The following is a 25,286-nucleotide window of genomic DNA, read 5'->3' on the forward strand; positions in this document are numbered from 1 at the left end:
GCCCTCCCCCTCAACCCTGTCACTGCGCGGTCACCTTTCCCAAGGCAGAGCTCCAGCCTTGCCCTACGGAAGGGTCCTGCTGGGAAAACTACCCCTCCACCCTCAACGGAAAAAACAGCTGGTTGAAGCCCAGAGGAAATTCCAGAATCTTAAAAGCCGTTGCTGGAGAGGCTTCAGGCTCGAGGGGGCTGCCGCCCTCACGTTACAGGAAAAAGAAAGTAACTCAACGCGCCGAGAGCTTAAGCCTCACCCGGCAGACGCGGAGCCAGATCCCGGGCCCAGGGAGCAACGTCCTCATCCGCAAGGTGGGTCGACGTAAAGACCCACCTCGGGATCCCCAATGCAGGGAGACCAGTCATCCAGCTTGGGGGTATCCCATGAGGCGGGGCTTCCAGAACGTTCCAGGCAAAGCAGGATGGGCTGGTCAGCCTCTGTAGGTGAAGATCCTGACTCGACAGACGTGCCCCTGGGCTGTTATGTTTACAGACAGCTATTTCTGGAGGGCAACAATATTGAGGTTGCATTCCGGCTCGGCCACCGGAAGCTGTGGCCTTCATTCGATGAATGTGACAAAGCTCGGTGGTGTGCCAGGCGCCCGGCTGGTGTGGGGATGCCACAGACAGCGAAGCGTGCGAAGACTCGTGTCTGGTGGCGCTTACCTCCTGGGCGGGTGGCGGGGGGGGGTGGGGGGAGACAGGCAGAAGATAGCATCACACGGGCACCATCAAGGGGTGCCCTTCGCCAGCCAGATCGCCTGGCTTTGAAACGGGGGGAGCCCACGCCCGGGCCCTCCAGTCAACGCTCCGGAAAAAGAACCAGAAATAAACTCTCCCTGGGTTCTGCCATGTTCCAGAACAGGTCACTCCTCTTTCTCCTCCCCACCTCCACCGGCGGAACTTCGAGAAAGACCCACGGGGCCGTTAGAAAGCTCTTCCTTTCTGGACTCAACTGGACTCCGAGCGACCTGGCATGGTCACCTGGAGCCCGGTTGAGCCCCCCGGAGTCACACAGGGTCAGCCGGCCACCTCCTGCCCCGGACGAGGGCCGCCGACTTCCTCACTCTCACGTTGGTCAGCCCTTCCTCTGCATCGTTCTTAACCTCGCGCCTTCCAGCCCCCCACCCGCTGGGACCCTTGTGTCTGCAAGCAGAAGGAGGAGGGCTACAGGATGCTTTGGCTTGCGGGTTTGTCTGTTTGGTTGCTCACACTTTGGCGTGGTCCAGAAGGGATGGGGTGGGGTGGGTGGGGGGTGGGTGGGGGAGAAAAGTCTCCCAAGAGGCTCACGTGTACAGGGGAACATAAATTAAAAATGAGAGCGAAAGGAGGAAGGGAACGTGGGTGGAGACAGAAAGCGGAGCCAGGGCTGAGGAGAAAAATGCAGACGATAAGGAATGTCCCAAATACGGAGCTTGGGTCGGCCACCCAGGGGACGCCCAGACTCCTAATCTCGGAAAGGGAAGCCGGCTCCGGCCGTCGCGTGCCCCCGGTGAAAAACAAACCCAGCCGGCGGGGAACGGTGAGCCCTCCTGGGGCCGGGGAGCAAGAAGGACTCTCTCCAGCAGTCTGGGCAGAAAGGACGAGGTGTGATGGGGCGATCGGTGTCCTCGTGGACCCGCAGCCTCGAGGTCTGCGTGTTTTTGGACGGGCGTCTGTCAAATGCTCGCTGCCTCGAGACGGGCGCCCTCCCTAAAGCCGGTGGCCCCCGCGCCAGGGTGCTGTTCGGCAAGAGCCACTTTGCCCCGCCATGCCCGGGAAGGAGTGGCTAGACGTTCAGGCCGACGTATTGCTGGCTTAATCAGAAGACGTTTCTAGGATGTTTGGGAGTCTGGACTGCGCGGCCTTCAAGGCCTTCTCGCTGATCGTGTTTCCCTGACGTCCTGACACTGTTAGCTAGGGCAAGGGGGGACGCCATGCTCTGCGGCAAATGCTAGAACCCAGTCGTGCCGTCTCCCAGCTGGAGGCCAGCCCAGGGCGTGGTTACGCCGGCTCCCCGATGCTCGCTCGCCTGTTACCACGTTCAGGATGCTGATAAAGACACTCACGACCCCTGCATGGTGACCCTACACCTCGGCCTGTGCCTCGGATCTCAACACGCCCCTTTCAGTTTGGACAATAAATCATATGGTTTTCCTATTGACAAATCACCCCCTCCTCCACCCCAGAGGGAGGGAAGCCAGAAGCTCCTGAGTGCTGGCCTTGCCCGCCCACGTATGCTGGGGCCCGTGCTGAGCACTCGTCTGGGTCATTACATTCCCATGATCCCCATTTGGCAGACGAAGAAACTGAGGTCCAGAGAGGCTGTGGCTACTCTTTGAAAAGGTCCATGCCAGGGGTGCCTGGGTGGCTCGGTCGGTTAAGCAACTGACCACGGCTCAGGTTCGTGGGTTTGAGCCCCACGTCGGGCTCTGTGCTGATGGCTCGGAGCCTGGAGCCTGCTTCGGGGTCTGTGTCTCCCTCCCTCTCTCTGCCCCTCCCCTGTTCATGCTCTCTCTCTCTCTCTCAAAAATAAACATTAAAAAAAAAAAGAAAAAAAAAGGAAGTACTAAGAATTTCAAGACCAGTAACGGCAGAGCGTTAAACCAAGTGCAGGCCCTACTGAGCCTCATGTGGCTGACCCGCCCCTCCACTCTCGGGGAGATTTGGGAGAAGAGTCTTCTCCACTGCAGGCCCAGCAGGGCAGGGGTTTGGTGGGGTGGGGGTGGGGGTAATCTCAGTGGGGAGGAGGGAGCAGGGGATCGCAGCAGACACCCAAGGAGTTGCACGGAGGGAAGGGCGGCCAAGCAAACCCCAAGGGAAGAGGACATAGAGGGAAAAGGACATGGAGGAACAGAGAGGAGGGGAGGAGGGGGAGACAGAGAATGACCGAGAAGGTAACAGAAGCCTCTAAACTGTGAGGGCGGGGGAAGAAGGACTAAGGCAGAGCAAATACAGAGATTCAGAGTCAGACACACAGAAGGGGAAAAGGTTGAAAGCAACCTTTCTGCCTGACTCCTGAGAAAGTCCATGAAGTCCTGACGGGCCCACCCCAGAGTGGGCCAAGGAGGGGACCCCACGAATGGCCATCCTTCCGGGGGGTGGTCCACAGCACGTGGGTGTTTTCTGGCGTATTTGGGTACATGTTTAGGAGCGTAATAAGGGCAGCCTTGGGGTATTTCCAAACTCTCCAAAGACCAGAGAGCTACAGAGCAAGGTGTGAGCCTCGGCTCTGGGATGGAAATGTGAGGGGCCTCGGTTTTGGGATGGAAGGCTGGAGCCACATAGCAACACGCTGATCAAAATATGCAGTGGCAGCTCATCAATGTCTTTGGTTAATTTTAACAGGTTGGGATGAGCACTGGGTGTTGTATGGAAACCAGTTTGACAATTATATATATATATAATTTATTGTCAAATATACATATTGACATATATGATAATATATATTTGACTATATATATAATTTATTATATACTATATATATATAGTGTATATGTATATGTATATATATATACACACTATATATATATATATATATATACATATATATATATATATATATATATATATATATATATATATATATATAAATCTCAACAGGAAGCCGTGTCTGGGGAGGTCCTGGCAGAGAAATCACCGGCTAAAAGCCCTATAAGATTGTTTTCTTGACCGAGCATATGGGTGTTCAGTTATATTCTCTAGAAGGTCTCTCTACCCATTGGATATGAGGGTCAAGGAGAGCCCACAAGGACACATTTTTTTCCTACAAACATTTCACCAAGTTTGTTCTCTTGGAAAGAGACAAACAAGTCAACTGGCTTGACCACCCGTGTCCACAGGGGGCCAAGGGCACCAGGAACACATCCCAGCATCCAGAATGAAATGGATGTTACAGGGAAGGGCGGGCCCTGCATCAGACGCCATTAGGACCCTCTCAGGCTAGGTTCAAAGTAGGCCAGAAGGAACCCTCTCCTTGTGACACTGAGGAAGCTGGAGTCAGGCAAAGCTCGGTTTAAAACCCTACGTGTGTTCATGTGATGGTCAAGGGGATCATGACGGTAAAAGTCACAAGGATTACAGTTTAAATAATACTTTATAATAACCACTAGCCTAATGGGCAACTGTGCGTGATTGTCACTTGGCTTTTGTAACTTAAATTTTTGACTACGCAACACAACTCCATCTAATTGGTGATATTCAAAACCATCTAAGATTATTTAAAAGTTAGAATGTGAATCCAGGGCACCTGGCTGGCTCAGTCAGTGGAGCATGTGACTCCTGATCTCGGGGTCATGAGTTTGAGCCCCCTGTTGGGTACAGAGATTACTTAAAAATAAAATCTTGGAAAAAAAAAAAAAAGAAGGCAAATCCTCATTCCTACCCTGTCACCATCCACCCAGTCCCCCCTGGACCTATCAACGGCTTTTATTTGTTTCTCCTATCCCCTTCCAGTTCCTTTAAGCAAATATGCATGTGTATTCTAATTTCTCTCCCATTTTGCACGAAAGGCAGTATATTACACACACTATTTTTGCAAGTTGTCTATCCTAGCAATACACCTTGGAGATCATTTCACATCAGTATAGTGCCTATCCTTTTTGATGGCTGCACAGTACTCCATTGTTGGTCTTGCCATCATTTACTGAACCAGTCTCCTGGATTTGAGCACTTGACTTGTTTCCAGTCTCTTTACTACTACTACGATTCATTATTGTATATGTGTTACATAGTATTGCAATCAATCGTGTGTGTATCATTTGCTACTTATTCCCAAAACTGTCTGGGGCTCTCAAGCCCTTCCTCAGTGTCACAAGGAGAGCAAACAACTTTTCAGCCGTCCCTTTGCACTGGCTATGCTGTGTTTTAGTTCATCAAGAAAATGCTTCAGAGCTACTTAGACTGTTAGTCCCCAGAGAGCCCAAGCCATGTCTGTGGTATGAGAACTCTTGCTTTTTCTCCTAACTGTAGCTGTTCCAACTTCTGGTCCTCCATTTCCATGTTTATCAGAGGGAGGGAGAAACCATCCGCAGGGCCACTGTGGGGATCAGGGATCAGGAATATATTTTGCAGATGTATGAAACTATCTGCAGCGTGAGGGAGACAGATTTGTGCCCAAGGCCCCCCTGCCAACCCCAAAGGATAGATCTGGTTTCCCAGAAAAGAAGCCAGTCAAGCTGGGGGAGGCAAGCTCCTCAGAGAACAGGGTAGTGATGGGCCAGCTGGCACGTTTCTGCTGCTCTCCCCAATCTCAGAGGCTGGAGCCTGAGCTTGTGAAGTGTCGTGTTCTAGAACTGGCTAGGCAGCCATGAGCGGCCCCAAGCCACCATCAACTTAACGTTGTTTTCTGCTTCTATTCCGTTTTAAAATAAAACTGGGATCACATTCCTGGCGGTAGAGAGACCTCTCCCCTCTGTGGATTGGCCCTAGCCTTCCTGCCCCCTCAGGAAAGAATCCAAAGTAATTTTCCACCCATTGCTTTGTGAAGAACAAATCCTGGCAGGCAACATGGCACCCGCCCCACTCCCAGGCGGGAGTCCTCGTCTCCCCCTACGGGGCTCTCATTTCTTCCTAACTTGCCTCCCAGAGGAAGGGCCCCAGGTGGCTCACAGAGGGGCCTTTGTCTCCCTCCTCCTTGCCTTCTCACCCTTCTGACAAGAACCCTGGCAATGTCTCCACTGGTGCAGGTTTCCAAGAGCCCCCGCAGTATGTAACCACCAGCTGGCCGTGGGAACCGTCACTGTCAGCCCTCAGGACCCTTCCCCTCGCTCACTTTGTTCCAGCCTCCCAACAGCCCTGATTACCACCCCCCCGTCTCCCAGTTGCGGCAACAGAAGCCCAGAGGGGTCAAGCAACCTGCCCAAGGCCACACAGCTACCAAATGGAGGAGTGAGGACTTGAACCCAAACCCGTGGTCAGCACCTCAGCGTGACGGGAGCAGGCCCTGGAGCCAGAACATCTGAGCTCAAATGCCGGCTCCGCCACCTACTACCTAGGTCGCTTAAATATCGCGTGCCTCAGTTTCCCTCTGCAAAAGGGAGCAGCAAGAGTACATACCAAATAGAGTCGGTACTAGAGTTAGATAAGAGGAGTACGTTATTGAATACGATGACGACTCTTAGGCTATTTTGAATTCTATTGCCCCAGACACGAATGTGGGACAGTCATGAGGGAGTAGGATCATGAAACAAACAAAAAACTCCTCTCGGAGCTTCTTTCACACTAGGGTAGAGACATCTGACGACAGATCACACATTTCTCGTTCATACATTCAATAAACCTTACCGAGCACACACGATCTGCCAGGTATCAGCCAAGAGCTGGGAATACAAAGATGTAGTTCCCACTCCGGAGAAACCCCAAGCCAGGGGGCGGGGGGGTGCAGATAATGAGTAAAATCACAACACAGCAAGCCCGTGTGCTGGGAGAACACACAGGCATGGTACCCACGCCAGCTACCAAGTCAGGGAAGGCTGCCTGGGAGAGGTGAAACTTGAAGGACAAGTGAGAGTCAGCCCAGGCACAGCAGACGCCAAGGCTCAGAGGCATGAGACCTTGGCACGTTCGGGCCACGGGTTAAGTTCGGATTTAAAGCTTTGATGGCGTAAACTCAGGCGCTGTGTGCAGCAGGGGCAGAGTTTCAGCAAGAACGTGTGTCACCCTAAAATCCCAGAAGGAGCCCCTTTTAGGGAACAAACCCTGTGCCTCTCTCTCTCTGAGCCCTGGGACTTAACATCACACGTAATCTGCAGCGCTTTCTCCTGAGTTCCACCAAGAACCCCAACCCTCTCCAAGGATCTGAGACTCAGAATGAAATGTTCCAGGCCTCAAGGGTCTACAACTCCTTCAGCTTCCCAGTTGAGGAGAAACCAGAGTGCCAGGCTACTTCCCGGGACCCTCACTACTTGCCTGCTTAACCAGGGCAAAGCCCTGTCCTTCCTACTTTATCCTCCCCCTGCTTTTCCTTCCTTGGCCAGGATCACAGACACTTAGCCCACTGTGGCTTTCCTCCAGCCTGCTCCCATCCTCCAAGCTGGAATGAGCTCATGCCTCAGGCCACGCCCCTACCCACGCTAGCTCCACCTACTTTCCCCTGCCCCAACCCAGGACACCCTCCCTGCTCAAAGCATTCATTCATTCATCTGTTCTTTATTATTATTTACTTGAGAGAGAGAGAGAGAGCATGTGTGAGTGGGAAAAGGGAGGGGGGGAGAGAGAGAGAGAGAGGGAAGGAGAGAGAGAGAGGAAGAGAGAGAATCTTAAGCAGGCTCCACACTCAGCACTGGACACAACATGGGGCTCGATTCCATGACCCTGGGATCATGACCTGAGCCGAAATCAAGTCGACACTCAACCCACTGAGCCGCTCAGGTGCCCCTCATTCACCCACTCTATAACAGGACTAGAAGCTGGGCCCTGGAGGCTTTGGCACAGTCATAGCTAAAGAAATACAGTCCGACAGCCAAAAGCACCTAAAAATGACTCAAATTTTTTACTGGCGTCTCTCAAAGAAAAACAAAGAGTACTGTGGTGGGTGTTGGGTGTCCAGCTCAGATCCCCTTTACTAGCTGAGGGCACCCATCCCACCGCTGCAGAGAACACTAGATGCTCACGGCTCACAGCTGGCCCCTTCTCCTGGGAATTGCCCTCGGCTAAGCAGGGGCTGCCTCCCTCCAACTGACGGGGGTGCAATTCAGGCTCCAGAGCTCCCCATGGGATCAGGCTAAGAAAAGTCTCCACCTGAGACCACATCCTTGCTGGGTTCCCGCCCTGCTCTGGCCTTGAACGTAAATTTAAGAGTGTGCCAAGCAATTTACTGATCAAGATAAATAATACTTTAGTTCCATATTCTCACAAAGCGAAATTAGGGACGCCTGGGTGGCTCAGTTGTCTAAGCATCTGACTCTCGATTTCTGCTCAGGTCACGATCTCCTGGTTTGTGGGACTGATCCCTGCGTCGGGCTCTGTGCTGACACCGCAGAGCCTGCTTTGGACTCTCTGTCCCCCCTCCCCTCTCTCTGCCCCTCTCCTGCTCAAATGCACGTGCGTTCTCTCTTTGTCTCTCTCTCAAAATAGATAAACTTAAAAAAAAATTAAACTAAAGCATAAGATACGAGATGAGCAAAATATCAAAATTTTAAATGAAGATGGAATCCAGCTCTAAAGTTGCGTGACCCTACCTCGCTCGCCTCTCCCTAATCCCAACCCTGTCCGACAGCACATCCTCAAAACCTCACATTCACCCAAATCCTTGCCTCAGGCTCTGCTCTGGGGAAAACCGCCCGAAGACAGATACCCAACTCAGAACCCAGCTCGCGCGCTCTCTCTCTCTCTCTCTCTCTCTCTCCCTCTCTCTCTCTCTCCCCACTGCCCTGACTCTGAGTCATGTGCTGAACACTCACGTGGAAACCATTTCACCCCGTTGCCCAAAATGGGCAACTACTCCGTGCCAGGTACATTCCCGGCTCTGCGGTCCGGCTCTGGCTCTAGCTGCCGGAACCCTCACCTCCATGCCCAGGGCCCAGGCTCTCGGTTCTTTCCAATCATGTGACCTCAGCCACTCCTACGCCTACCTGGCTTGTCCCTGAGCTCAAAGGAGCCCAAGAGACCGCGTTAGTTCAGTGAACTCCAAACTTTGGGGTTTCGTGAGCCAGTTACATCTCCCGAACAGTTGTGAGACTGCCCTAGAGTTCCCACCTTTCCGTGTTCGCCAAATGAGGGTACCGCAAAATTAAAATTGTCCTTTACCGCCCCCGCCGTTTCGGAAAAGAGACGGTATTTAACGCCAACAAAAATCGGTGGGACAAAGACTCATCTTCCTCAGCTGAAAACATCTCACGTTCTGAAAAAACTCATTCTGTTGTCTGCATTCTCTCTCTCTCTCTCTCTCTCTGTTTGGTAAAAACTTCACCACATACAGGTTCCAGTGGGCTGGGGTTGTCAATCCCCCTGTTCGACGTCAGGGGAAACTGAGACCCGAAGAGCAGCTCTGTCTTTCCCGCCCAAACCCCGGTCCTCGAATGTTCCCCCGAGGGCGACAGGGATGAATGAGGGGCCAGGCGAGTGGGAGACATGGCTTCCCGTCACACTCTGCTCCCAACCTTCTGAGAACCTACACCAATCTCTTTCCCTCTCTGAGCCACGAGCGCGTGGATCCTCCAGGCGACCATGGACTTGGAAGGCACCCTCTGGTCCCGTAGAGAAGAGGCAGGCAGAGGCCCCACCTGAGCTCCTGAGCCAGGGCGGCCAGACACACGGGATTGGACACCGGCCTTCTTCCTCTGACATCATGTTTGGGCCTCAGTTGCCTCTTCTGGAAACGAGTTCTCAGATCCTTGGCAGCCCACGGTTGGCTCACAGACAGCGGCGCAGGCGCTGAGGGTTGGATGCTCGGCAGGAGCCAAACCACCTGGGGCAAGAGGCTGGCCAAGTGCCTCAGACGAGAGGCACACAGACTGTTTCCTTCCAGAGAGACCCAGCCCAGACCAGAGGTCCGTGACTCCAGCCGGGGAACCCTAAAATTTGTGTCTTTGTGCAGAACCTTCCCTGTCCCCAGTAGAAGGGTTCTTGAGGCCCCAGGCGCCATCCGGGCCCTTGGTGGTTCTTCTCTCTGGGAGCCGACCGTCATCAGAGGCGACGCCGTGGAAGGAAGTGGGTCTCAGTTGTCCAGGAAACTGCCCCAGCTGTCTAGCCACAAATACAACAGGGGAGACAGGAACAGGGCTCACCCAAGTGGCATCTTTGCAAGCGTTGTGGCGAAAGCTGTCTGGGTTCAAACTCTGGCTCTGCTGCTTACCAGCTGTGTGACCTTGAGCATGTCACTTAACCTCTCTGTGCCTATATTCTCACACAATATAGAGATGGGCGGGGTGGGGGGGGGAGGGGAAGACTCAACTGTCCGTGAGCATCCCCCTCAAACCTGACGATCCGTGCGTTTTCTACCCCAGATGTCGCTGAATGAGCCACAGAGACAGGAAACCAGAACACAGATGAAGGTCCTTTCCCTGGAGCTGACCCAAGGTTTTCTGAGGGCCACAAGTTTTGTCTTTAAAGGCAGGGGCATATTATGGTGCTGAATGCAAAATTCCCATGCTTTTTCATTTTTAAATAAAGCGGATGCCCTCAAAATAATCTTGTGTTTTAAAAATAAGCACATACCCTCAAAATAACTCTAGTGAGGGTTCGGTTTGCCCTAAGGGAAGGAGGGGGGCTTCAGGCGATGCTCCAGATCCCGGTCCCCAGAGTATGAGGGTGTGGGGTGTGGGCCTCTGCTGGTCATCCCCTCACGAACGTGCACTGAGTGCCCGTGCTGTGCAGGGTGCAGGGGGGCTGGGTGCCCGGGGTACGTTTGCTGGACAACTGAGGCTCACTTGTTTTCATGGCATCTCCTCTCAGCCAGCTCCCGGGGAGAGGAAGCCACGGAGAAGCCAGCCGGCCCCTGGAGCTTCGAGGACCCTCCCTTTCCTCAAGGTCAGTTCTTGCTTCTGCCCAGAGATGTTCCACTCAACTTCTGGAAGTATTTAGAACACTGGCTGCAGAAGAATGGAGAGAGGAGGAGGGAGGGGGAGGGGGGAGGAGGGAGGGAGAGGAGGGGTGAAGTGGTCACAGGGCAGGGAGGTACACTGAGAAGACAGGGGCCAGCCAGCCTTTGACCCAGCTTCTCACAGTGGCCTTGCTCTGCGCCCTACATCTGGGGGTGGAGCCCAGAACCCCACGAATGCTGGCGCCCCCTCGGGAACTTGAGCATACAGAGATGCCCCCAGCTTCTCCATAAGACATCAAGGGGAGAAACCAGCTGGCCACCCCCCCCCCCCCGGGGGAACCAGACGATGCCCGGGGAGGCCTTTCGGATGGTTCCAGAAACTTACCCCTGACCTGAAGCCTGGAGTTCGTTGTTGTTGTTTTTTTTTTAAGTTTATTTATTTTTTTTTGGAGAGAGAGAATGAGCCAGAGGAGGGCAGAGAGAAGAAGAGAGAGAGAAAATCCGAAGCAGGCTCAAGACCGTCAGTGCGGAGCCCAACGCGGGGCTCGAACTCCCGAACCCGTGAGGTCATGACCTGGGCCGAAACCAAGAACTTGATGCTCAACTGGCTGAGCCGCCCGGGTGTCGCATGAAGCTCTTCCGACCTCACCCCTACACCCTCGCCACCACCCTCGCTGCGCATCCCGAGTTTTCAAGAACATGACCGTAAACAAGGTGAAACTACGCCCCCAAAGACCCCTCCCCCCACCACGGCGAGAAAGCAGAAAGGGGCAGAGCTTCGTACGAATCCACCCCGTCGCTAGGGACACGGACCGGACTGCCAGGGGCAAACGCTTGGCAATTACTGCTCCCTGGGCCCCAGAGCCACATGCACTCCGCGCACGGACCCCCAAGTTCCGGCTTCTTGCCTTTAAACGGCTGATGGTGGCAAATACCAAACAAACAAACAAGACATAAAACGAAATAAAACGTGTCCTCCCCTACATTTATCTCCTTCCACCCCCAAAAGCCCGTGAGGCAATGCCATGCTGGCCCCCCCCTCGTACAGATAAGGAAACCAGGGCCACAGAGCCAGGAAGTCAAGGAATGGGAAACCACGCAGCTGGATTGCAGAAGCGGTGACATTCATGCCATCCTGCTCTCCAAACACACCCTGACCAGACGTGCCTCTCCCCACAGCGGCCCAGTGGCACAGCCCCGGGCCTCTCGCAGCACCCCCTCCAGTGCCCACGCGAGGAAGGAAGGAGGGCCCCTGAGTGAGAAGACAGCGTTACCAGTTCGGCAAAGGGTGACAGGGACACCTGTCCTCATCCAGGGCCCAGGACATGGCCGTGGTAAGCCCCTCTGTCCTCTGTGGGAAAGTGGCAGGCCGGTGGGCGGGCAGTGTAGACACGGGGTGTGCCAAGATTGCAACACTCGTCCCCAAGGCCTCCGGGGCCTGCCCTGTTTCTCCGAGCTCTGCTGGAGTGCAGCCTCGTCACATTAAAAAAAAAAAAAAAAGTCAACCCAATTCGGGCCACTCCGTCTACAAGAAACGGGAGGAGCAGAGAGGTGCTGGTGGAGGTGAGGGAGTTGGAAATACAAATTTCTATGAGTTGACTCAGTAACTTCCTGCCCTCGGGTCTTTATAGCAGGACCGGGCCATGGCTCGCTCGCCTCTGGGAAAACCCCTGGCCCCAAGTCTCCCCTCACCTTGTGTCCACGGTGCCCGAACGTCCGCCGGCACAGACATTCTCTGCTGACTTTGGCCATCGTGTTCACAAGCCCCCACTCCCGTAAGCTGTCAGCAGCTACCAACACCTCAGTGTGAACGAGTTGATTGCTTTGGTTTTCAGCGGGAAGTCTGGGGTGAGAACAGGCTTCTGACCGAATGGGGCATTTGATTAAAAAACAACAACAACAACAAAACAACGATACAGGAGATAGCCCTGATTGGAATAGGGAGGGTCTGTGGCAGAGGTAAAGCAGAAAGGTCTAGAAATCACAAAAGAGGAGGATGTGTAGACTCTGGACAAATAGGAATAGCCCTTGTGGTTTACGGTCAAGGGTACAGGCAGGTACGGGAGGAGGTATCAGGAGCGTGTCTCCCTTTGTCAGCAGCTGTGTGACCTTAGGCAGTCGACCAACCTCTCTGAGCCTCATCTTGGACAGGAAAGTATGGCTGTAAACAGGCTAGGGGGCTGGAGCAGAAGGGGTAATTCAAGAATTTAGTCTCATTTCAAAAAGCATTTACCAGGGACCTCCAGGCACCCATTTTGTTTTAAAGCCCAGAAGTCTGAGGCACGCCCCCTTGACAGGGACCCACGTAGTGCAGGGCCCAGGGCCAGGCCCTTTACATGGATTATCTCATTTAATCTTCACCCTGCAACGCAGGGCTGATCCTGGTATCCCCTTCATTGACAAACGGGGGACCCGAGGCCGAGAGAGAGCAGCCAACCGGGACGCTGTGCGAGAGAGCACCCCGCTGGTCGCCAGGGGATTCAGGAGTTGAACCCAGGTCCGTCTCGTCCCAGACTCCAAATCATTTCTCTATGTGCCCCATCACAGGCACCCCCCCCCAAAGGGCAAAGGGTGCATTTCAAAGGCAGAGAGGGAGGCCGGCTAGCAAAGATCTGGTAAATTACAGAAGGAAGGAGCCGGCGAGCACACACCCTCTCTCTGGGCCTCAGTCTCCTTGGCTGTAAAATGGGACCCTTTGCCCTAGCTCCACACCAGAGAAACGACGAGACTGTGGCCCCGGAAGACAACCTTAAAGCAGGACAGGGCAGAAGCCCAGCAGGGACTCAGCAAACGGAAGCTCCCTGTCCTCTGTGGGCAGTGGAAACAACACACAAAGCTCTTAGGAGGAGGAACTGTGGGTGATGTTGGCTTCCTGCGAAATGCGAGACGCCAGAGCAGGGAGAGGGCCGAGAATGCGGAGGGAACAGAACGCGAGGAATCGGTGACGGGGAGGTGAGCGGCATCGCCCAGCCAGGCTCCGGGGAGCCGCCCTGCCCTGCCCTGCCCTGGGGCCTGCTCCTGATTCCCGATTCCCTTCACGTCTGAGGTTTTTCGTGGCGGGGGAGGGAAAGGCCAGAGAAAGAAAGGCCCATTGAGGCCAAACAGGCCCCGCGCCCCCCAGGAGAAGAGGGGCTGGTGATTCAAGGTCCCCACCCTGTCCTGCCATGTTTTGGGGCCAAGGCAGGAAATGGAGGGGAAGGCTTGGGGTGCAGCGTGACCCTGGGAACGGCACACTTGGCCTTTCTTGGCCCCTCCTGGCTCAGGACCTCCGGCCCCCACAGTTCCGCACCCCTGGAGCCAGGCCCCTTCACGCAGAGGCCACGGTGGTTTTCAGCCCCACCTCCGAGCCACACAGGATCTCACGGAAGCCACATAACACCCCTGTGAGCCTCAGTTTACAGGGGAGGAAACCGAGGCCCAGAGCGGTCAAGTGAACTTTTCTGGGGTTCACGGCCAGCGTTTCAAAACAGGTCTGGGAGCTGGCGGATCTTCGGCTCCTACCCGCTGGGTGGCCGTTCCCCTCTTACTCAAGGGACGCCCTTTTTCTTCGTGACCCAAATCCCTGACAGTCGAAGAGGCCCCTTGTGAGTCAAGTCTGCCGTAAAAGAGACTGCAGATGGCCTGCCCTCCCCGAAGGCTCTGTCTTGACGCCCGTCGGCTGTGTCCCCAGCCGCTGGAAAGCCAGTGGGTCCTCCGGTGCCAGGCCCGGCTCGGTCTGGCTCCGAAGGGCAGTGGCAAGGTCTCCCCGCAGGAAAGGAGCCCAGGCCGACCGCAGGTGCCATCCTAAATCAGACTTCTTTAGCCCTGGAGGAAACATCTCGTTTCTCCCAAGCTCCGTGTCCTCGTCTGGCAGCAAGTCCCGGGCATGGGAGGAGAGGGGACCCCGTCATCCAGTTAAGAAAGCCACCAATGCAAAGCAACGCTGAGCTGGTTCATGGACCAGACAGGCCAAGAGACAGAGCCACAAACCGACATGCCCTCTGTCAAGTTAGAAGTTCAAACTCAATTAGTTTGGGGCTGCCCGGAATCTTCCATTGTGCAAATGTCTGAGCTTCAGCTCGATGGGAGTTCGGAGACATGGGCCTCAGGACAACAGGATGCTGCAACAGGGCAGCGCTGGACCACCCAGAAAATTGCGTGGGAACTTCAAGACCCCGCAGAGCGTCCAGACTCCCTCCGGTCACTCCCTGCTCCCACCCACCACACCACACACCCCTCGCTCGTCCAGCCTCCGGATCTCTGCTCGTGCTGCTCTCCCCACCTGAAGGATCTTTTATTTCCGGCCAACTCCTGCTCCAGCCAACTGGAGGCCTCCTCCAAAGCCAATCATCCTTGGCACCAGCTCAAATCCGCACTTCCTTCTCAAGGCGCCGTTTCCTGACTTCCCCTATTAAAGCCATCCCCAGCGAAGCTCTTTGCCCCCCGAGGTACTTTGCACAGTGAGTGTAGCGGGCAGACATCAATCTGAGTGTATTTAGCAATACGCTCTCGGGGCTCCCGGGCGTTCCGGCCGGTTAAGCGCCCGACTCTTGATTTCGGCCCAGGTCAGGATCTCTGGGTTCGTGAGACCGAGCCCCATGTCGATCTCCGCCCTGACAGCACAGAGCCTGCTTGGGATACTCTCGCCCTCTCTCTGCCCTCCCCCTGCTCTCTCTCTCTCTCTCTCTCAAAATAAAGTTTCAACAAAACAAAAGAAAAATGCACTCTCAGTCAAATGGCCGGGGCTCACCTACTTTACTGAGTGGACGATGGACGGAAACGTCATGGGTGATTGTGACCCGGGAGCAGTTGGCACCGTGCGCCCTGCCATTAAAGCCGAAATCTGGCCACACGGACACCACTCTGCATACACGCCTGTCTCCCCGCTTGACAGGGAGCCCCCTGAGGGCAGGGCCTGTCTCTCCCTGTATCCCATGCTCCTGGCACACGGTAGGCGCTCAGTAAATGCTGGTGGGGTGCGTGGAGGCTGTATCCTGGCTCTCTCGCTCCCTTCACGGGAGTCCCTCTCCCTTTCTAAAGCTTATTTCCCAGCCGACAAGTGAAAGCATGGACTAACTCACTCAGGCCACGGTCTGAACGTTCGTTTCCCCTCCACCCCCACCCACCCCAATACATACGTCATGTCCTAACCCCCAGTTTGATAGTATTAGGAGGTGGGATCTCTGGGAGATGATGCGGGGGATTAGCGCTCTTATAAAAGAGACCCCAGAGAGCTCCCTTGCCCCTTCCATGGTGCAAAGACACAGCAAGGACGGCAGTGTGCAGCCCAGAAGAGGGCCGTGCTGGCACCCTGATCCGGGACTTCCAGACTCCAGAACCGCCAACGGTGAGTTTCTCTGTTTAGGAGCCACCCAGTCTCTGGCATTCTGCAATTGCAGCCCCAACAAACTAAGACCTCAGGAATGACAAATGACCATCTCAGATGACCATTGTCATCCGTCGAATTTTAAGGTCAAATCCGGTTGATAGATTGTCATCGGGGATGGGCTCTACCATCACCCCCCCCACACACACACACCCCCACATCAAGAGGTGGCCTCTACTGCTTTTCCCTTTGAGTCTGGGCTGGGCCGGTGACACACCGCAATCAACGGAATGCGGCAGAAGTGATGCTGTGCCAACCCCAGGCCTACGTCTTCAGAGGCCCAGCAGCCTTGGCTTTCACTGTCCCAGAGCCCTGAGGTCCCAAGTAGAGAAGTCCAGACAAGGCTGAGACAGCGGGGAGAGACAGCCCGAGTCCCAGCAGGATGTGGGGCCATCTTAAGCGGCCCCGCCCAGGTCAAGCTCCCGGCTGAGCGTAGCCCATGAGTGACCCAACTTTGTTCCACGTGACTTCCACGTGGGCCATCGCTGCAGAACTCTGCCGAACTACAGAACTGTGAACAAATACGTCATTTCAAGCCACCGCGTTTTGGAGAGGTTTGGACCACAGAGTTAAATAACTGAAACATTTGGGTTCGGCTAGAGAGAAAGGCATGATTGGGTTCGTGTCTGCCATGGCTCGTGAGTGAGGACTGTGGAACTCCGTCCCTGGACTAGACAACGTCGGGATCAATGTCAATTCAATCCAATGTCAATTCAACTGATTGAATTGGGCCTACTAATGTCCATCAGCTGATGAATGATGAAGAAGATGTGGTTTACACACACAATGGAACACTACGTGGCAATGAGGAAGAATGAAATCCTGCCACTTGCAACGACGTGGATGGAACTGGAGGGTGTTATGCTGAGTGAAATAAGTCAGTCAGAGAAAGACAAATCATGTTTCCACTCATATGTGGGACTTGAGAAACTTAACAGAAGACCATGGAGGAGGGGAGGGGAAAAAGTAGTTTCAAATAGAGAGGGAGGCAAACCCATAAGAGACTCTTCAATACAGAGAACAAACTGAGGGTTGAATGGGGGGGGGCAGGGCAGGGGAGAGGGGAAAATGGGTGATGGGCATTGAGGAGGTCACTTGTTGGGATGAGCACTGGGTGTTGTATGTAAATAATGAATCATGGGAATCTACCCCCAAAACCAAGAGCATACTGTATACATTGTAGGCTAGCTAACATGACAATAAATCATTTAAAAAAAAAAAAAAGATTTTTCTTGGGCCTGTTGGACATGAACATTCCACATTGAGAGGGGATTAATCTATCAGACCTGAACCCCACTAGGACTAAACAAATCAGATGATCCCTCTTAAGATGTTTAAACAGGTGACCCAGAGAGGGTCGGGCAGTCCTCAGCAGAGCCAGAAGCAGAAAGAGAAGCTCAGGAAGAGAGAGTATTGTTGGAAACTGAGACACATGGGAAGAACAGCAGAACAGGAAGTTGCAAGGTCTTGCAGCTGAGGGGACGAGACAGCCCCTCCCTTGAGCCACCTCAGATCCTGAGAACCTTCTAGTTGAACACCAGCCTGGCTGGGCATCTGGAGCAGGACCCCGCAGGTTGGCACACACACATTCCCAACCACGAGCCGCCTTTCTTCAAGGGCACACACAGCCCACGAGCAAGGCTCGGCCCTTCTCCCCAGCACGGGGCAGAAACAGAAGAGTTCTCATGTCTAGAAATCACTAGGGTCTGACACAGAGGCCCAACCACCAGGAGGATCGCTGGTTCATGGTGAGCCCAGAGACACAGATCAGCGTTCGAGATATCCCTCACCGTGACGGGCAGAATAATGCTACCCCCGCCACACCAAAGATGCCCATGTCCGATCCCCCAGAACCTGAGAGTATGTTACCTGACATGGAGAAAGGGGCTTTGCCCATGGGACTGAGTCAAGGGTCATGAGATGGGGGAGATTTATCCAGGGTCCTTGCGCAGGTCCTTCAAACTGAAAGAGGGAGACAGGAAAATCAGAGCGATATGATGTGAGAAGGACTCGACCCGCTGCTGCTGGCTTTGGAGAAGGAGAAAGGGACCATGAACCCACCAGTGTGAACAGCCTCTGGACTCTGGAAAAAGACAAGGGGCTGCATTCTCCCCTGGAGCCTCTGAACGGAGCACAGGTCCACCAACACCTCGCTTTTAGCACAGTGAAACCTGTTGTTGACCTTCCGAACCAGAAGGTTAACACGTGTGTTACTAGGCCACTAGGTTCGTGGCGGTTGTTACAGCAGCAACCAGAAACTCATACGCTGGTTCTTTGAGCTCTTCCTCTCAGACTCAAGAATTCACAGATGCTGATGACCCTTCAAGCAAATTCGGATAACCAGGGATGGGTGCATTCTGAATGGCCCCCTGCCCTTGAACACCACCCCTGATCATCTTCTGAGCGCTGCAGACACACTCTCCACCCTCTGAGACAGGGGGACACGGAGACTCGACAGGGGTGGACTTAGCTGAGCTCGCCCAGGTGGCTGGTGCCAGACCGAGCTCTCTTGTCTCCTGGCCCCCGACTCTCAGAAGGAAAACGTAGGAGTCACTGGGTCTCGCACCAACAGCCCTACCCAGCCGCCTCCTTACACAAGAGCTTCCCCCGGGGCTGGGATCAGAGGACCCGAGTTGTGAACCTCAAGAAAGCAGAACCGATTCCCACAGGCTGCCTACGTTGCAGCCGACCCCCCTGCTGAGTCAGCTGCTGGTACTTCCAAGTTTACAGAGCGTCCGTGGTGGATGGAACGAGGCCTGAGCTCCCCCCCACCCCCCACCTGAGCCCGGGACTTCTCCACGGGGCGAGGCACGAAGCCAGGAGACGGGCCCGCATGATCTTTTCCAGCCCAGGGACCCAAGATCACACGGCGCCCGACTCCCACGTCAACCCAGACACGCGAGGGCAAACTCCAATGCCCACCTTCCGGAGGATAAAAGTAGAAATGTCTTCCCTGAGCTGACCATGCACTGTACTGTGCCTTATGTATATGAACCCATTTTATCCCCTGCCAAGGCCGTGGAGGAGGCGGGAAGAGGGTACCCGCTTTACGGATGGGGATGCTGAGGTGACAGGAGGCTAGAGGGCAGAGATGGTATCTGAACTCTAGAGCCACGGGCTGTGGGGTCTGTGACCATGTTACTCCATCAACTGATGCCAGCCAGATATTCTGTCTTCCTGTGACAGCACCGTGTAGCATTACCACCCAGCAGGGCAAGAAATCCTACTTCCTCTATCACGTTGTGCCCACCACTACAAGACGGTGCCAGACACACAGCAGGTGCTAATAAAAGTTTGTTGGGGGAACAAATAAAAGAACGTGTTACTAGCTTGCCTCCCTTCCCCCAAGGGCCTTAAGCACAGAGTCTGGGTCTAATTCCATTCTATGGCTGCCACCTCTTCCTAGGCTGATTCACGCGGGAAATTGTTCCCAAGCACCCACTGTGTGCCTGGCCCAATCAAGGCCTCAGTGTCACCCACACAGCCTCAGTCTGTGTCCTCACACGCTATCCCCTTCCCTTTTCTCTGGTCGGTCGGTGGCCGTGACATTTAGTGACGCCGGGCTTTCCAGGCCAGGACACCCACCCGGCTGCCTCATGACCAGCAAGCTTGGACCATTCTAGGGATACGGACAACGCCTCCTGTACTCCCACTTCCTGATGCCCAGACCCGGGGGAACACAGCCCGAGGAAAGCCCCTGCCCGAACGACACGCACGCACGCACACGCACGCATACGTGCTCGCACGCGCACGCATCCAGCGTGCGCTGCGACCCTAGGACGGGACTAGGGTTTTCTCAGTTCAAATCCCAGCCGATGCGTGTGACCTTGGGCAAGACCCTTTACCTCTCTGATCTTCTCGTTCTTCGTCTATAAAACGGGGACGATTATGGTGAAGCCTTTCCAGGTAGGGCTGTGAGGGGGATGCAGGGAGATACTGGATCTGAAAGCCTTTGGCTCAGTGAAGGGTGCTGTGCTCAGGACAACTGTCCTTCCCGTTTGCTTTCTCCAGGAGGGAGAGAGAATCGCTCTCGCCTGGGTCCCAGGGAAACCCGCCTTTACTGGGCTGGAATGTGGGGATTTACTCAGTATATCTGATGGGGATTATCTTGAGGGCAGGAAAGTATTTGTGGAGCAACATCACCGTGTTGACGCCACGGGAGTGAGAATTTAGACTTAAAATCAGAGAGCGGAAGAGACCCCAGAGGTCACCATATTTGGGGCAGAGACAACTAGCTGTCTGCAAAAATCCACCCCCCCGCCCCTTGCACAGCATACAGCTGACATCGGGAAAGAGTCGCCTTGCCAAGAACTCTATTTTCCAGCCTCCTTTGCAACTAGATCGGCCACATGACTAGTCCTCTCGTGTGGCAGCAGGCACTGAAGAAGTAAACGTGCTACGTCCATGCTTTCTTCCATCAGTGGTGATGTCCAAGGGGACCGTAGGGACGTGCACGGAAGAGGGCCGCCCCCGTGCAGAAGCACCTGCCTCACAGTAAACGTCTGTTCTGTTTGAGCCATTACACGTGCTTGCGTCTATGTATTCCAGCAGCTACTACCCCGACGGGTGCAACGCTCAACCTCCTTGATCACAAATGAGACGATTATGGCCAGAGGGTGAGAGTACCTTGTCTTAAGCCCATGCGGCAAATCCCACGATGTTCAAGAACGTTGGTCTCTTAGTTTGGAGGAGATTTGCCGGCTTCCACCCGCCCCACCAAGCTCTAAGAGTGAGTTCCGGCGAGTCCCCCGCTTCTGTTTCGGCTAGCCTAACACGTCTGTTATCTGTTTTCAGATTGCAGTCCTCCATGTATTTTCATTGGAGGGAGAGAGTTCAGTGGCTTAAAATAATTCCAAAGCCCACACGCTGGGTGATTGCTAGCTCGCTCTGACTTTCCGCGGCGCTACAAAATAAAGTTTCACTTCTTCTGCGCCATGCCTCCTGGCCTCAACAGCTGACACAGGACATGAAAATGCACAGAAGTACACAGATATTTGCTTAGAAAGGGAAAAACATGAACCTCCGTGTCTGCGATCAACAACCCAGAAACCTGGACAAAAGGCAAAAAAGAAAAGTTCACACACTCTAGCTCGGGGGCCCTCAAGTTTTGGGAGGCGTCAGAATCATCTGGGGGGGGGGGTGGAGGCTGGTGCAAGGAAGAACCCCCCCCCCCCACCTCACCCTCAGAGATTCCGACTCGAAAAACCGGAGCTTCAGGAAATCCTCATGATTATTCTGCAGGAATAATATTATTCATGATTCTTCTGATGCCAACATTCCCATGATGGTACTTTGAGAAGCCCCGAGTCTGCTTTGCAGCCCTGAAACCAGCGGTAATTCCTGGCGGTAAGAACCACGCTCGCGCAGTGTAGCTCAAAGAGAGCAAAATGGGCTTTTAGTATTTTTGTACTCGGACGGGAACCTGAGCATTGCTACTCCACTGGTAAAGACATCAGTACCCATTTCTATTCGGCTCACATGGGTGTCAAAGGTCTAGACGGCACGGTGGCCTAGAAGTGATAACAGAATCATAGGTGATGTTTACAGAGCACCTTGGGACACAACAAGCCGTCTGCTAAGTGCTCCACGTGTGTGATCTCGTTTCATCTTTGTAATATTCCCATTTCACAGACGAGGAAACGAGGCGCATACAGGGAGCTTGTTCCACGTCGCTCAGCCGGCAGGGGGCAGACCAGGCTCGAACTCACCCAAAAGAACCAGCTCCACAGCCACGACGTGCTGGTGCCTCTCATGGAGGTCTCCCGCCGGAACCCCTCTCTAGGCCTCAGTTTCCTAATCTGTAAAATGGGCATGTTCATAATATCTTTGTCACACAGCCACGGTGAGGATTCCAGAAAATCACGGGAGTGGGGCGCCTGGGTGGCTCAGTCAGTTGAGCATCGGACTCTTGATTTCGGCTCAGGTCATAATCTCACGGTTTCGTGGGTTTGAGCCCCGTGTCGGGCTCTGTGCTGACAGTGAGGAGACTGCTTGGGATTCTCAATCTCTCTCTCTCTCTCTGCCCCTCCCCCACTCACACTCTGTCTCTCAAAATAAATAAATATTAAAAAATACTAAAAAAAAAAAAAAAAAAGAAAAAGAAAAGAAGAAGAAAGAAAATCATGGCAGTAAAGTGGTTTGCAAACCGAGAGGAGTTAGTTAAGTAAACACCGAAGGGATGAGCCTTTGACTCTCCCAATCCCATTTTACAGATGGTAAAACCGAGGCCTGGTCACTTTATTTATTCGGTGAACATTTACTGAGCATCTACCGTGCACTAGGGCTGGTGCAGAGGACTGAGGATACAGAGAGAAAAGTACCCCGAGTCTGGCCTCAAGGAGCCCCCAGGTTAGCAGGGGAGACAGAGGAAGCTGGGCCCTGAGAGAGGAACCTCTCCGAAGGGGTCAAGCCAGAGAGAGGAGTGACTCTGCCAAAGTCGAGTTCACCTAGTCAGCGAAGTTGTGGCAGAGAAGGTTCCCGGGTACCAAGAGAGAACTCTACCCACAGGCTTCTTATGCTTGGCACCCCACCACCTAAGCACCCCTGGTGACAGTTAAGCCTTCTTTTATGGAGAAAGTGCCAGGTGGCCCTCCTCCCACCCCCAGAGGGCTGGATTGATTAGCCGATCACATTCACCTCAGCAAATGAGGCATTTCGGCGAGCCTCTCCTTTGAGTGAGTGTGGAGGAAGTGGGAGAGACAGCAAGAACCACAGGTAAGATCGGTCTTCAAAAGGAGGTAGGGGCCGCCGAGTAGGAAGTTGGGGGCCAGACCTCTTGATGGAAAAAAGAAGACAGACCCGACGCCCGGCTGGCCACTTCCTCGCTGGCCTATCTGAACCACAGGCCGGTCTGAGTGATCAGACTTACATCAAACAGCAGTTCCGTGATTATAACGTGTGGTTTGTCATTGCGCCCGAAGCTAGCCTTTAGAGCGAACTCACGTGAACGGTAGCACACTGGGGCACCTGGGCGGCTCGGTCGGGTTAAGGGTCCCACTCTCGATCTCGGCCCAGGTCACGATCTCACGGTTCGTGAGTTCGATCCCCCACGTCAGGCTCTGTGCTGACAGTGCAGAACCTGCGTGGGATTCTCTCTCTCCCTGTCTGTCTCTTTCGCTGCCTCTCTTCCACTCATGCCCTCTCTCTCTCTCAAAAGAAATAAGTGAAGCTTAGAAAATAAATAAGTAAATGGTAGCACCACCCGTGCGCTAGTCTGGAAGCAGAGGGGGGCGTGGGGCATGTTCCACAGCACGGCCAAAGGGTCCGTATCCTTCGTATACGAAGAACTCTCAAATACCAACAAAAGGGAAGCATGCCAGCAGGAAACAAGTGGGACCACACAATCATAAAAAGTGAACAGTAAGACTGTCAGGAATAATCGGCCTCAATAGAGCGAAGTAAGGGGGAAGGCGGCCAGATAGAATTCTCACCAGAAGCCTCACAAACCTCAAAACCCGGCAGACCGTGGGCTCAGCGATTTAGCCTTTGAGAAAAGTATCCACAGGACCCACACACAAAGGTGTCGCGCAAGAGTGGCCCTCGCAGCCCTGTTTGTGAGGACAGAAAAAAAGAAGGAGGAGGAAAGAAGAAAGAAGCAACCACCGCGAGGAATGGTCACATAAAGCCCAAGACACGTTTTCCGTGCCGTCCTCGGGAGGCGCACTGAAGGACTGTGGTTGGAAGCTCACAGTCCGGGGTCAAGGACGAGGTAGGTTACCCCACGAGACATCGGGTGGATACTTACCTGCGTCTGCTACATCGTAGGCACTCGACAAACAGCAGAGGTAAATTAGTGAGCGAGCGAGGGTGTGAGTGATAGAGCCACCGAGAAGGCCACCCCTGGGTGAGGCCCTCCTCCTGAGTCTATACCAAGAGTCCAGCCCGGGCGCGAGGGAGGAGAGCCGTGCAGATGCTCATTTGGTTCCGATCTCGGGTCCCCCCACCCCCCGGCCCCAGCGCCGGCTTACCGTCTCTGCAGCCCTGAGCCAGTGGCTTGCCCTCTCTGAGCCTCGGTGTCCTCACCTGGAAAACGAAGACACCTGTCAAATGGAAGCTCCCGCCGCAGCGTGGCCTTGCCGTGAGCATTAGCAGAGTCAGGAAGGAGAGACACTGACCCCGCTATGTTTCACAACGAGCGCGCGTGAAAACCTGAAAATCATCACAGGACTGTTTGCATTTTGACAAAAGTGAAATTTCACGCCGAGCCACGGGCCTCCTCTCTCTCCTAGGAGCCCCCTCTCCTGAGCCCTCCAGAGGATGTCAAAGCCAAGCGTGATACCTTGTGGCTGGTCTCCGGCCAGGTCCTCCCAAGGGTCCCCCTGGACTTCGGGGCACTGAACGCTGGGCAGGGGACCCGTGTTGCCGGACTTCTTTCTCTCGATCACCTCGTTCTCTGGCTGTGGCTGTCAGCCCAGAAAGCCGTCCGCCCGTTCGTTCAAGATCTCCTGGAACCCTCCCCCCGCCCCAGATCACAGCCTCCTCTGGAACCCCGTCATCCCTCAGGAGGCCCTCCGGGAGACCTCATTCAGTCCCGAGCTCCTGGCGCGCTCTCTCTCGCTGGGGCTGCTGTCCTGAATGGGACAGAGCTCTGCCAGAGAAACAGCTGGAGGGAGGAGAGAGGGAGAGGGAGGGGCAGGAAACTGGGCTGGCCGAGGGCGGGGGCGGCCAGCTGCGGGGAGCAGGGACGCCAGGGGAGGCTGCCCCTGCCTGCCAGCGGGGGACCGGGCTTGTGGGTGGTGGCTGGTGGCTGGTGGCGAGGCCTGCTGGGGACGACCCGCTGCCGGGAGTGGTGCCCACCATCCGAGCACAAACCAGGAGCATATGGAAGCCCCAGGCAGCCCGGCTGCTCCCTACAAAGGGCCTCGGAGCTGAGCTGCCTGCCGGATGCCCTACCGGGCTGGGCCACCACCTCCCTCCGCCCACCGGGATGCCCTTCCTGGCCTGAGCTGAGGCTTGATGACCTTCAGCTCCCTTTTTCCTTTCTTTCCTTTTTTTTTTTTTTTTTTTTTGGAAATGAAAACAGCAATGAGGTTTTGTTGGTTTTTTTTTTAAGTATCAAACGAACACAGGTTAAAATGTTTTCTGTTCAGTTTTAGCAAATGTTACAGGGCCAGCAAAAATCTTCCACGTGGTTGGCATAGGCATCGATGGGCCGTTTCTGGAGAGCCGTCTGCCCGAGATGCAGCAGAACTTTTGTCACTGAGTTCCGAGCCTGCGTTGTTTGAATGTACATCCTGCTCGGGGCGCCTGGGTGATATCAGGTCATGATCTCACGGCCCCACGATGGGCTCTCTGCTGTCAGCGTCGGCCCCGCTTCAGATCCTCCGTCCCCCTCCCTCTGCCGCTCCCCTGCTCACGCTCTGTCTCAAAAATGAATAAACACTAATAAATAAATAAGCGTAAATCCTGCTTTCATCCCCAAACCCTGCTCCCCAGAGATAAATATCACTACCATTTTGGTATGAAT

At 54.4% G+C, this 25,286-nt stretch overlaps 1 protein-coding gene and 1 long non-coding RNA gene across 12 annotated transcripts in view; one reads left to right on the forward strand and one right to left on the reverse strand.

The window, feature by feature from the left end:
* Positions 1–25,286, reverse strand: part of CMKLR1 (chemerin chemokine-like receptor 1) — a 53,675-nt gene that overhangs the window by 22,833 nt on the left and 5,556 nt on the right. For 2 of the 10 annotated variants that reach the window (XR_008291407.1, XM_053205514.1), the window contains exon 1: positions 251–1,212. Coding sequence is in view for 2 of the 10 variants with exons in the window: in XM_053205514.1 (XP_053061489.1) it covers positions 251–557 (307 nt within the window). In the remaining 8 variants the exon portion in view is untranslated. Of the gene's footprint in view, positions 1–250; positions 1,213–11,729; positions 12,765–19,111; positions 21,619–23,787; positions 23,843–24,098; positions 25,178–25,286 lie in introns of those variants that run through there. The other 8 variants (XR_008291410.1, XR_008291409.1, XM_053205517.1 and 5 more) reach the window with 8 other exon arrangements.
* On the forward strand, positions 110–12,812 carry LOC128312313 (uncharacterized). 2 transcript variants are annotated; one of them, XR_008291411.1, is made up of 3 exons: positions 110–305; positions 10,368–10,442; positions 10,908–12,812. It is a non-coding gene; the product is annotated as an uncharacterized LOC128312313 (long non-coding RNA). The 2 variants fall into 2 exon arrangements; XR_008291412.1 differs by having other exon boundaries at positions 10,372–10,442.

This window comes from Acinonyx jubatus, chromosome D3, assembly GCF_027475565.1.
Source record: "Acinonyx jubatus isolate Ajub_Pintada_27869175 chromosome D3, VMU_Ajub_asm_v1.0, whole genome shotgun sequence".
In the NCBI taxonomy this organism is placed as follows: Eukaryota; Metazoa; Chordata; class Mammalia; order Carnivora; family Felidae; genus Acinonyx; species Acinonyx jubatus.